Source organism: Artemia franciscana, chromosome 12 (genome assembly GCF_032884065.1).
Source record: "Artemia franciscana chromosome 12, ASM3288406v1, whole genome shotgun sequence".
Classification (NCBI taxonomy): Eukaryota; Metazoa; Arthropoda; class Branchiopoda; order Anostraca; family Artemiidae; genus Artemia; species Artemia franciscana.
The window spans coordinates 12,862,037-12,874,224 of NC_088874.1; the positions used below are offsets into that span (position 1 = coordinate 12,862,037).

Genomic DNA, 12,188 nt, shown 5'->3' on the forward strand with positions numbered 1-12,188 from the left:
CGCAACCAAAGTCGTAGCAATTAATACCGACTAATTTAGTTGATATTCAATAGAACCTTCTTATGGAAGCGGATGACAAGAATGTAGCACTTCCCTCACAGAGGTGTGCTGGAGCACGGCACCTTCAACGTAGCTGTTGCTAAGGACATGTTGAAGGCCCATGCAGCAATTATGCCAATGAAAAAAAAAACACGCATGTAGAATGCTATCTCTGTCATAGCCAGTTTTATTTATATCTGGCCAGTCTGTTTGGTAGAAGCTGCAATGGTGAAAATGAAGCCCCCCCCCCAATTCTGGAATATATAAAGCACCAATAAGGCAAACGCGGGTTATCCAGTCCCCCGTTACTCTGCTTTGACCTTGGTTGAGTTAAAGATACCCCTGGTAGTAGAAGGTACGATGACGAGAATTTATGCGCCTCTCCCCCAAAGATATTGAAACCAGCCTGGACCTCCTTAAAAGCCTATTATGACGCTGGCTCTTGCCTTGAGCCAAATTTGGCTGACATTAACACCTCTTTCTCAAATGTTCTAGTGAGAAGAGCTAAGGAGCCTTGCTCATTTCCATCCCCCATAGATCTCGGTTCAGATTCTGGGTCTTGAAAGGCATAAATAAAACACTAAAACATCAAGTCTAGTCGAGATCCAACAATCCCTGTGATAGCTGTTTGAATGTCAAAAATTCAGGGATACTCGTTCCCCACAGAGGTTAAATTGTGTTTGAAGCCCCAGAAGCACAACTTTGACACCGACCTTCCCTGACAAACCATTTCATTAAATGTAAAAAGAGGAAACCCCTTCCCTTCCCCCAACAAACCAAGTTGGATCACAGCTGGCATGGCTACAGTCGTTTTTTAGGTCGAAGCAGGGCAACATCCAGGATTTTTTTTTTACAAAATAATTTTTTCGAGGGGAGGGGATTTTACAAAGAAAAAATAAAAACGAATAAAAAAAATTGTTAAAATTCATTTTTTTCAAGAATCGGGGGAAGATTTGGGAGGAGAGGGGTTTAAACACCCTAGCCCCCATGTTTTACTTAAAACGTATCAAAAATGGTATGAACGTAACCTCGGTGGCAACCCTGACAGCATGTTTTCTCGTCATCTCTCAAAGCTTTATGGGTAGAATTACAGGAATTTTCTTAGAAATTGAAAATTTATGAATAAATCGGAGCTTGGATTTCCAGATTTACATCCCCATTTTTTTTTTTTTTTTTTTTTTTTTTTTTTTTTTTTTTTTTTTTTTTTTTTTTTTTTTTTTTTTACACAAGACATAAAGAAATTTAAGAGATAATAGCTTGTTCTACGCTGATCGAACACTACATGATTGCTAGGATTTTTTCTCGAAACTAAGAACATTTTGCTTCTGACTTTTACCATTTACCAAGCTAGAAAAAAAATATGTGTGATCTTATTTTTTTTTAGGAAAACTTAGAATTTAGCAAACTTCAAAGGACAGTTTATTCTATAGCTTCAGACGAACGTTTCTTTTCCATTTCAGTACCCCTATTTGGAAAAGAATGTGAGATTTCGGTAATTACTGAACTTCAGACCACTGATCACGGTAAAAAAAAAGCTAAGGAAGCATGAATCTCGTGTTGCAGCACAATTAAACGGCTGAAGCCAATTTATGGACGAGGTATCTTTTTTTGTTCATTCATAGGCATATACAACCTCTTGGTTCATTCGGCCGTCCGAATGTAAAAACGCGTAGGCCCTATATACACCTTTCATTATTCCGAGAAAATCGTCTTCAAAGTTTCTCAAGTTTTGCGGCACTTTTCCCACCCATTGTGCCACACTAGACTCGAGATTGAAGTAAAAAGTTGTTAGGATTGGTTTTAGACAATATTCTTTCCAATTATGCAATTAAAATACATGCCAAAGTTGGCTGACATTGCTAAATGTCGATTTTTCAGCTTTGGCAAACAGGGCAAAATTGTATGCATGGTATATGCATTGTTACAGATACCATTCGATTCGCCTCTTTGACCGGATTTTAGTGGTACTATAACTCGGAAAGTGCCACATTGCTTAAAATTTAAGTTCGGCAAATCGAATAACTTGTGACAGATATTTTTAAATTGACTTTGCTCTGGAGTTATACTCTATATGTTCTTGAGTCTATACCGTGGGGACTTACAATTGCATCTTTGCTTCTTTATAAACAAGTATGAATGAAGAGGACTCTCTACCAAAGGAGGTATCCAGGGGAAGGGTTAGGGGTAAACCCCCCTACTATCTGTCCGACACGTAAAAACGTAACAAATATACATTTAAACACATTTTGATGCGCTTTTAAAGTCTTTTTGTACCCCCCCCCCCCCTAAATCCCTTCTCCAAGCAAAAATCCTGGATAGGGCCGTACCTCTTCTGACTTTTTCCTTTTTTTCCTTCTGATCTATAGGGTCACTCGCGGGATAAATGTGTTTTAATATATTTGTGGGTGTAATTAGGGGCATCGTTTCGGGGGGGGGGGGGTAGTTGCCCCTAATAAATTGGAGAAAATAACTATTATATAGTTCATTCCCCTCTAAATATCCGGATATGGACCCCTCTTCCCCCCTCCTCCCGCTAAAAATGCCGGAGCTACTCCCCTGGCTGTAATATTATCTAACGTAAAGTTTTTAGCATGTTAAAGTTGCTGGTTTTTTTTTTACTGATATGCCATTACTCCATGGGGGGAAGGTATCTAATCGAAGTCTGCAGCCTTAGACTTAGGAAGAGTCACATGTTATGAAAAATATAAGAAACCACGGGAAAAGTCATTAAATTCTTAGGACTGGGCCCAAAACTCTTCATTTGTGCCTGATTTTAGCCCATGGGTATATTCTCAGACAAGTTCTTTGTATTGTTTGCAAAATCAAAGCATCTATTGTGCAAACTACCCTCAGTGTCTACTTACAATGTCTCGTTCAATTTAATTGATAACGTGTTTTTGTAATGCAAATGTTTTTAAATTCCACTTCGGAAAGCTAAATTAACATTCCATTAAAACGCCTACAGGATGACACATAAGAACAGCTGACTTTAAACAACACCCTGATACAGGATTGCTTTCGACAATTTGGGGTCATTCTTCTATCCTCGTTTTACGTAATTTCGTGTCAAATGCGAAACAGTTTTCTTGCCAAAAATCGTCTAAATTTAGCAAACTAAAGAAAACAGTCCTTGAGCCAATATAAAATTAGAGGAATGTTGGAAAAAGAGTCGCCACATAAAACGTTGATCTGGGAATTGAAAACTGATGCATCACTATGGGTCTAATGGTGAGTGATACGCCGGCATGTGACGCCACAAATCATCCCTTACAGAAGTTGATAGTGAGTTGGCTTTGAGACAATTGCTATTGTTCTGAAACCATTCCTCTGTCATTAAGTTTTAGAAATGATTTATTTCTTTAATTTCGTGTCGCATGCAGCAAACGAACATTTCTTGCCGAAGATTATCCTTTTCTGCCAACCGTCTAGGGTTAAACAAAAAACAGGTTGTCCTCGGTTGGAGTGGGAGGATGTCGCAAGGAAAGATTTAAGGGAAATGGAAACTTCTAGGAAGGGCGTAACGAGGAAGGCTTTTAATAGATTGGGATGGGGGAGGAGCGTGTGAAGCTGCGTTGGCCCAAGGCGACTTGGTGTTGCGGTGAGTTATTAGTAGTAGTAGTAGTAATATATCGTTGTGTCTAAAACGGCCAAGTACACTAGCCAGTCTTTTGTGAAAAAAAAGAAAGACATTTAATCTCTAGAACTCCCTAAGCCGAACCCACTTAGTTAAATTAGTTAGTTGAAATGTATTATCTAACAAAAAAAGGAAATTAAGATTACCTTTCACATATAATACATTGAAATATCCAATTATTTCAATAAAATCACGAGACAACCGATAAATACAACCAAAAGCCTCAGAGAAAGTATCTAATACTTGACGATATTTGGAAAAAGTTGCTATCTCAGTGCATAAGGACTAGGATCCCAAGGGTCCCTGCCTAATTTTTTCGAGGAAGGTGTAAGGTTTGAGAAAAAAAAATTTCACCGTAAAAATGACGCATTTATCATGGACAGGATTTAAAGAAAATTGTAACTTCAAGGGAGGGGGTAAGGACTGAATATTAGAATAGACAGGGGACAAGGATCTTGTGGAGCTCTGTTGACCTCAGGCGGCTTAGTGCTGCACTGAGCTGTCAGTAGTAGTAACACCAGTACACTGCACGAAATTACATTTTCGCTTTGTTTTTTTTTCTTCCAGTGGAAGAGGACAAATCCCCACTACTCTCGTATTCAGTGTAGACTTCCCACAAAAATCTCTTTACACTGACTTTTTTCACGCAACAAAATGTTGACAGAAGGGATGGAAGACCTTCAGCTCTGCTGCGTCACCCAGTTAGCCAGATGAAAATATTTTCAGTGGATGATGGGATGATATTGAAGACTTACCTTCTGGTTGGATGTATACTGTGCAAATGGCTTCACCAAAGGGGTTGACTGCTGTGCAAGTGTATTCACCCTCATCTCCTGGTCCGATAAGAGATATGAGCAAGGACACTTTACCAGTCTGAGATTCATATTTCATTTGGTACTTGTTTGAGTCTGAAAAAAAAGATTACAATTTAAAACTGGGGTTGTGAACGTACGCTGGAAAACATAAACGGATGATCAACTACAAAACTTTTTTTCTTTGGGCTTAATATTTGTTTCCTCCCCTAGCCTGTCAGAATAACAGAGAATTTCAGTAATTTGCTTGTTTTATTTATGGATCGCATACAGGTTTGTCAATTTGTAGGGCATGGGGGCAATTACCCACCTAGATTTTTCGAATTTTCAGAGCGACACCTTTTTATACCTTTATCACAATATATCATAAAATTTCCTTAGCCCATTACGCTTTCTTGAATCGGATCTACTGGTCGTGCACACATAGTCCTTTTCCAGATTTTACAGAGAAGAAGACACAATTTCGGAGAATAAGGCCAAAATCAGTGGGAAAACTCAGAGGAAGCCAGAAACTGAATATCTGAGGCTTATTTTTAGGGGCCATAATCGACAAAAGATAAAATCAAACTACAAAACGATACTTATAGCCTTGCGCCTTTCCTTAACGGGATCAGAGGTGCTACCGGACGCCTGGTCCATTTCTTGGTTGTTCTTCGTTTTAGTTTATTCCACTGGGCTAAAAAACCCAATATCTGAAAATATTCTTCTCTATATCGTCATATCCGTAACTTAAACATATATGTGACACTTCTTTTTTTAATGAGGTGGAAGTGAAGAACGTTGTGCAAACGCATCCCTATCCCTTTAGTGAAGGCATGTTTACATAATAGAAAGAAGAAAAAACTGGCCTTGATTGCGGGAAAACAATTTTGGTACCTTTAGCAGAAAGACTACCAGCGCATTCCAAAACAAAATGTATCAAAACAAAAAGAAATTGTTTCAGCTCCATACTGTAATTTTACAAATTTTTCCCAGTCAAATCCTAGGACAAAACTATCCTCACGAAAAAAAAAATTAGCACCCACATAAAATCACGAAAATACTGGATACACCCTTTCGGTTTGGTACCGAAATATTAAGGAATGTCAATGTAGTTTCCATCAATATTTGCAATTCCATTATTTCCTTTTTGTGACGAAGGCGAAAAAGATATTTTGCAGTGATGTTTTCCAGACCTTTAAAATAGTCGTCTCGATTTAGTTTATTGACTCTTAATTAATGAGCTCAATTGTCTCGACATTAGTCACTTATGCTGCTTTTGGCAGATCAGAGCGATAAAAGACTCCTATCATATATCCATGGTTTCTTCCAGGAAAGCTTCCCACGCAACTCAGGCAACATGTGGTTATTTTCAAAATATCGCGTGCTGAAAGAAAGGTCTCAAAGCGCAATGAAAAAGACGTTGGAAACGAAGTTTTAAACTTTAATTTCGGAGAGCATTTCATGTAATCTTTTTTGGTTTTGTAAGATTAAGAAACTGATACCAACAAGGTTTTTCGTAGGGGGGGGAATACCCTGCACTATCAATTTTCAAGGAGGTCCAATATGGCTCGGGTTTAAGAAACAGAATATACTTCATGATAAACGAGAGGCCCGCCAATCGTGCATGTCCAGGGGTTGGTCTTGTTATCCCTCAAGCTTGAACTAAACTTTATTCTATTACAAGTCTATTGTACAAGCGTGCGTCCCTTAAGACAAAATAAACGATGCTTAGTGACTTTGACGCATTATCAGAAATTTACATAGAGAGAGCAGCATAAAGCATAATATTTATGGACGCCTCACAGAAATCATGTCAATCCTTAGTTTCATGGGGTCATTGCAGATCGGTCATACCGTGGAAACAATTTTGAAAAGGTAATACAAAAAAGATTTTTTTAATTATCTAAATTTAAATAATGTTAGGAAAAGATTGTCAATATTTGACAAAACAACTAAAGGAGACTTTAAATAGGAGGCAAAAACAAATAAAGGAAATAGCTGATTCCTTTATTGACGGTGCGACATACCTACCCTTGAATAAAAGCGTGTCCAATAAGTTTTAGAAAATATTTGAGAACATTCTTGCAAAAAAAGGGTTAAGTCAACAGTACACATAAAGAAAACGTTAATAATATTTTCTTGCCAACTTTATCTAGCTGTTTCTACTCTAAATAAAGGAAGTTAGTCGGCTGGAAGACATCATACATACAGGGCAGCAACGCAAGAGATTTAAAATTTCTCATTAGCAGTAAAAGTTAAGAAGCAGCAAGTGATCTTAAGCTAAATTCTAAAAGAAGACGGTAAGTTAGGTCTAGCGGGAGTAAGAAGCGACGCAGCAGCGTGAATAGCGACCAAGCGACGTTGATAAGGGGAATCCGGGTTGGTAAGCTTGAATCGGAAAAATATTTCCCTGGCGTTTACACCAAGTTTTCAAACCAAATATATACCAAACTAATTGGATGATACCAACTGTGCATTTTTACGAGTGCATAAACAAAAATATTGTATATTTGAAAACATCTCTGACAGTGAGAGACGAAGAATGTTCCGACATTGACATGAGACAGAAGCAAACCACTCACATACCATTTTTGTGTACCATACTACGTGACAACCAGCTACCAAATCGAAATTCATCTCCTCTCAGGAGTTAGCTTTATAAGTAAAAAATAAGAAACGAAATAAGTGGATGATTATAATCAATGCACGAAAGATATTCAGATTAATCCTCCGATCAAACCAAGTATCAAGATGATAAAACAAATAGAAGCCAAGTATTTTGTAAACTTTAATTTACTTATAATAACATTCGCATAATTGAAACGATAACTAATGTGATATATTTACAGTTCATATTATTTCCACAAAGTTTTTTTACCTCAATCATTGTTTAATTTCAACCTATAAGTCAATTTTATAAATGAAGGTAAACGAGAACAAACACGGGAGGAAAATTCCACATTTTATTACCCGAAGGACCGAGTGATTTTATCCTAAAACAAGGTAATAAAAAGTAACTTGTATTTCAAAAAGATATAAAAAGGGTCTTAAAACATAGTTCAATCCGTTGCTCACATATATTCTTTTCATCTCATGTTTCAGAAAATAGTCCTTTTAAAAATTGCTCCTTCTTTCTTCCTAGCAACTGATAAGACGTGATTTAAAGATTTCTTGTAGCTTACATAATAAGTTTTTCTATGCTTAATTTATAAACTATGACTAAGTGTAGTTTGACTGGTCAAAGACACTAAAAGTCGCTTCATTTGCCAAACCTTCAATATTTCCCTAAAAGGCTCTTCGGGCCAATTACGGATGGGATCCTTTCCTTACCCGTTGTGAGCAGGTAAGTCATGAATTTATGACTATAATGTTGTCAATATGCATTTTTCTTTGCCTATGAAAGCTAAGACGACTGATTATAAATGCATATTACAATCCCGACCAGGGTCTTAGCCCAGATGTTTATTCGGTTCGGGGGAGGCTAATCGTTTGGAAGAATGATCAACCAAGGAAAAGATAATTATTTGGACATACTTAGTCGTGAAATAGCCTGGTAATTTTCGCGTAATTTTTTAAATATTAAGGAGATCCAAAATCAGAGTCCCGAAATCTATTTTCACAGATTGCTGCTTTAACAGAAAGTAATATCTAAGACTGAAAAACGTAAACGAATACATAATAAGTGTTGAGAAACATGTTCATTTCTGAAAACGGAAATTAAACTTTCAACTAGAAAAAAAACACTGCAACTTATAAAATGGTGTATTATAAAAAAGAAGATTCTTTTTCCGAGAATATAGACAAATTCTATTCATCATAGAATTGAACATACTGTACAAACTAGCAAATCAGTCCTGAAATATCAAACTCAAGCAAGATTTACCAGCTCATCTTTGACTGCAGGGAACAGCTCTAACTGTAAATGCATTGTTTAAGGAGGAGGGGGTGGGTTTTGATAAACACTTTTTGGTCTGGAGATGTTCTCAGTTAAATAATAGCCTATTCAGGCATAGTCAGATTATATAAACATACTGTTTAGAATAATCAGTAGTAGCCTACGTGTTTGTAGCAGTCAGTCCCAGCAAGTTGTCACGTATAAAATAACATATTTTGACAGACAGCACGTGCTAGACTTCAAGATGCAGAACTGTCTCATTCAGAAATTGGCGCAAAGAAATGCAAATGACTGGTAAGGAACATCATACAAAATTTATCTTGTATAATAGAAGCGCCGCTTGCAGTCTTCATAATGTCTTTTAAAACTTGCTTTTTAATTGCACTAAACTGCGTTGGCGCCAAAAGTTAATCATTCTGTTTTTATGATCGTCTTGTTCATTAGGGTTTCAAACGAGTAAAAACTAGCGCATAACTTAGTTTTTTTTTAAGAATTGGATTGTAAAAGCTATGTTTTGTCTTCCCTGTCAGGCTCCACAATTATTGTTTTACCCTAGTCTAGGCTACAATAATACATATAAGGACAGCTTCTTATGCAGAATTTGCAATTGAAAGTAAGGAAAAATAGTAAAACTTAAAACGAACAAAGATTATTCCGGATACGAGGGGGGTTGCCTTCTCCTCAACACCTGGCTCTTCACATTAAAGCTTTTCAGTATTTGTAAAAAAAAAAAACAGTTAGTTATTGTTCTAATCAAACAGTTTTTGTGTTTCAGGAGTCATTTTTAAATAATTGGGACATAACTTAAAATTTAGCTTAAAGAGCGAGGTGTTGAGGAGAAGGCAAACCCCGTCGTATACGTAGTAATTTCTGTTCGTCTGTAAGCAATTAGAAAATTGTATAACTTAGATATTTCCCCAGGGGCTCTGGGTGTCATGTTATCTCTAAAGACATAGTTATTAGGCCTTTCAACTATCCTGAACAAAATATCTATTTCAGAATTTTGATCGGAAGATTTTGGGAGAAAAAGTGGCATGGGAGTGAGCCCAGCTGCCCTCCAATTTTTTGGTCGCTTAAAAAGGGTACCATAACCTTTAATTTTCGCTAGAATGAGCCCTTTTCCGATGTTCTAGGCCCACTGGGTCGATATAATCACCCCTGGGAAAAAAAACAACAAATAAACAAGCATCCGTGATCTTTCTCCTGGAAAAAAAGTGCCAAATTTCACATTTTTGCAGATAAGAGCTTGAAACCTCCGCAGAAGGATTATCTGACACGCTGAATCTGACGGTGTGATTTTCATTAAGATTCACGAATTTTAGGGGTATTTTCCCCATTTTTAGAAGACCAGGCAAGTTTTCTCAGGCTCATAACCTTTGATGGGTAGAACTAAACTTAATAAGACTTGTATGTTAAAAATCAGCATAAAATCCAATTCTTTTGATATATTTATTAGTATCAAAATTCTTTTTTTTAGAGTTTCGGTTACTATTGAGCCAGGTTACTCCTTACTTACAGTTCGTTACCACGAGCTGTTTGATATATACATCTTTTTTTACCAGACAAACGCCACAGAATACTTCATTGTCAAATCATTGACTTGCTACAAAAAGCTAAAATTTGTATAGACATCACATGACGCTTGGATATTGACATACTACCCTGCAAGGATGGATCTTGAGGTAGATCTGATGTGACAAGGGTGCCAATGAGCAAAATCTTGGGGGAAGATCAATGCGACAAAGGTGCCAATAATTGACAGAATTGACAAATTTATTCTAAAAAAAAGTGTAAAAAAGAAAAAACAGGTATAAGAGGGCGCTGGAAAAATCTTGGGGGGCGGGGTCTCCGACCCCCTGGATCCATCAGTGCTACCCTGATAAAACTTAAGGCCCATTCATAACGAGATATTACTAAATCCGAAATTTAGCAAGGGCTAATTGGGGCCAATCGGATTTTTCTCAGAAATTTCTGATTGACTGAAAAAGTTTATCGAAAAATCTAATTGGCTGCACTAGCTAAATCTCGACATTAGCAGAATTTCATTGTGAATAGGACAACACTTCATCTTATTTCTAAATATTTTATGTAAATAATTATTTGAACACACTGATTTCCCATAAGTAAGTAGCAAGGAAAGATGTAGACTCATTAAAACTCATTAAAACTCCAAAAACCTTTGATTAAGACTGTGAAATCAATTTCTTAACTAAAAATTTTATCCGTAATTCAACATATATCAATACATTCGAATTTAGTTGGAGGAGATATTTTTTAGCGTTTTCGAATTTGTTAAAAAATATACTTTTTTTTTGCATCAGTAAACCTAAAAACAAAACGAGGGGAATTCACAGCGTGATTTTTTCTGACGTTTTTAACTGACTTCAACTCCAGCTTGAGGCCGCTTTCAATAAACAAATGTGTTTAACGGATTACAACAATGAAAGCAAATTATGTTAATATTAATACAAAGTCTTGTACATTAAAACAACAACTCTTATAAATCATAGATCTGTGAAAAATAAGATTATGATACTGGGAAAGAAATCTGTTCCCTTATTTCCCGGAAAATTTTGTTGGAAAAAAAACAACTTTTCAGTACCTCCAAGAAACTCGAGAAAAGGACAAAAGTTAATCAGGGGGGCAAACGTGGTCCCCCAGTCTCACTTGTATAATTCCCCCTTATCATTATTTTGGCCATCTGTCTCAAATTTGAACCGTTTGTCTCAAATTTGGGACCATTTATCTCAAATTTGAACCAAAAGTATGGCGAGATTCTGATTTTACTCGAGGAGGTGTTTTCATTGGCAGTCAGTGACGCTTTGACTAAAGGCATTAAACACCACTTTTCCTTTCAATAGCTTTACGTCGGTGGAAAACGCCCCTGATTAGCTGAACGTGAATATTAAATCATGAAAAATAAAACTCTTTTTTAAAGTGCCGATACACTGTTTTGGGCATGGGACAAAAACAAAACACGTTAAATTTACTGTTAATTATAGATCAAATACCTCCGATGTCTACTTCCTACGCAAAGGGCAAACAGGCAATTATGATTTAACGACAATTTGGGTAACTTTAAACACATATATCAACTAGGTTCAATGACATAACTAACTCGATCTGTTAGCAAGCAGGTGAAAGTGAAATAAATACGAGTAATGCTTCAGCATATTTTTTTTCTTAACTTTCTCTAAGTTCATTTTCCACCAGATTTCTTTGGACTTGCATTCACAATAGATTGCTGCTTTCATGCATTTTACTTATTTACTGCTTACATGCTGCCTGATGCTTTCAGCACCTAAATATTTTCATGCATTTTGTAATAGATTGTTTGTTTCACTGGAAACACAGATCAGATTTGACATTATCCTTCAGTGTTTTATAGTTTGTTATTATACAATTTTATGGACTATTGCAAAAAAAGGAATCTGAGGGAAGCTAGAATTCTCAATTGAAATAACTGGGCTTTTTACTTAGTACTGAAATCGTGTCTTAGGTTTTGGGAGAGATTAAAAACCCTGTAAGTGAATTGTGCGAAGAACCTGAACTTTCTTGAAATGTTTTACATTATCGGAAAGATAAAAATTCACAAAAAAAAAATGAGAAAAGCACTTCATTTCCTGAAAACTTTTAGTCCTGCTAAGTCCTAAGATGAGTATTACTAGCAAATTTAGTTGAATCAAACTTATGTGAAAGAGTAGGCTTATTATGTAAAAAGATGGTAGGCTACTATTTAGTACTTTTCAGTGATTTGTAAAGCAGATCGTGTAACTCAGCGAGTATAATTATGTCTCTTATCTAAATAAAGACAGTTATTTTATGT

The 12,188-nt window shown here is 36.3% G+C and overlaps 1 protein-coding gene across 10 annotated transcripts in view; it reads right to left on the minus strand.

The window, feature by feature from the left end:
* The window catches only part of LOC136033704 (titin-like), a 369,666-nt gene that overhangs the window by 324,163 nt on the left and 33,315 nt on the right, over nucleotides 1-12,188 (minus strand). For all 10 annotated transcript variants that reach the window (XM_065714570.1, XM_065714567.1, XM_065714566.1 and 7 more), the window contains exon 4: nucleotides 4,429-4,581. In XM_065714570.1, the coding sequence (XP_065570642.1) occupies nucleotides 4,429-4,581 (153 nt within the window). The remainder of the gene's footprint in view (nucleotides 1-4,428; nucleotides 4,582-12,188) is intronic.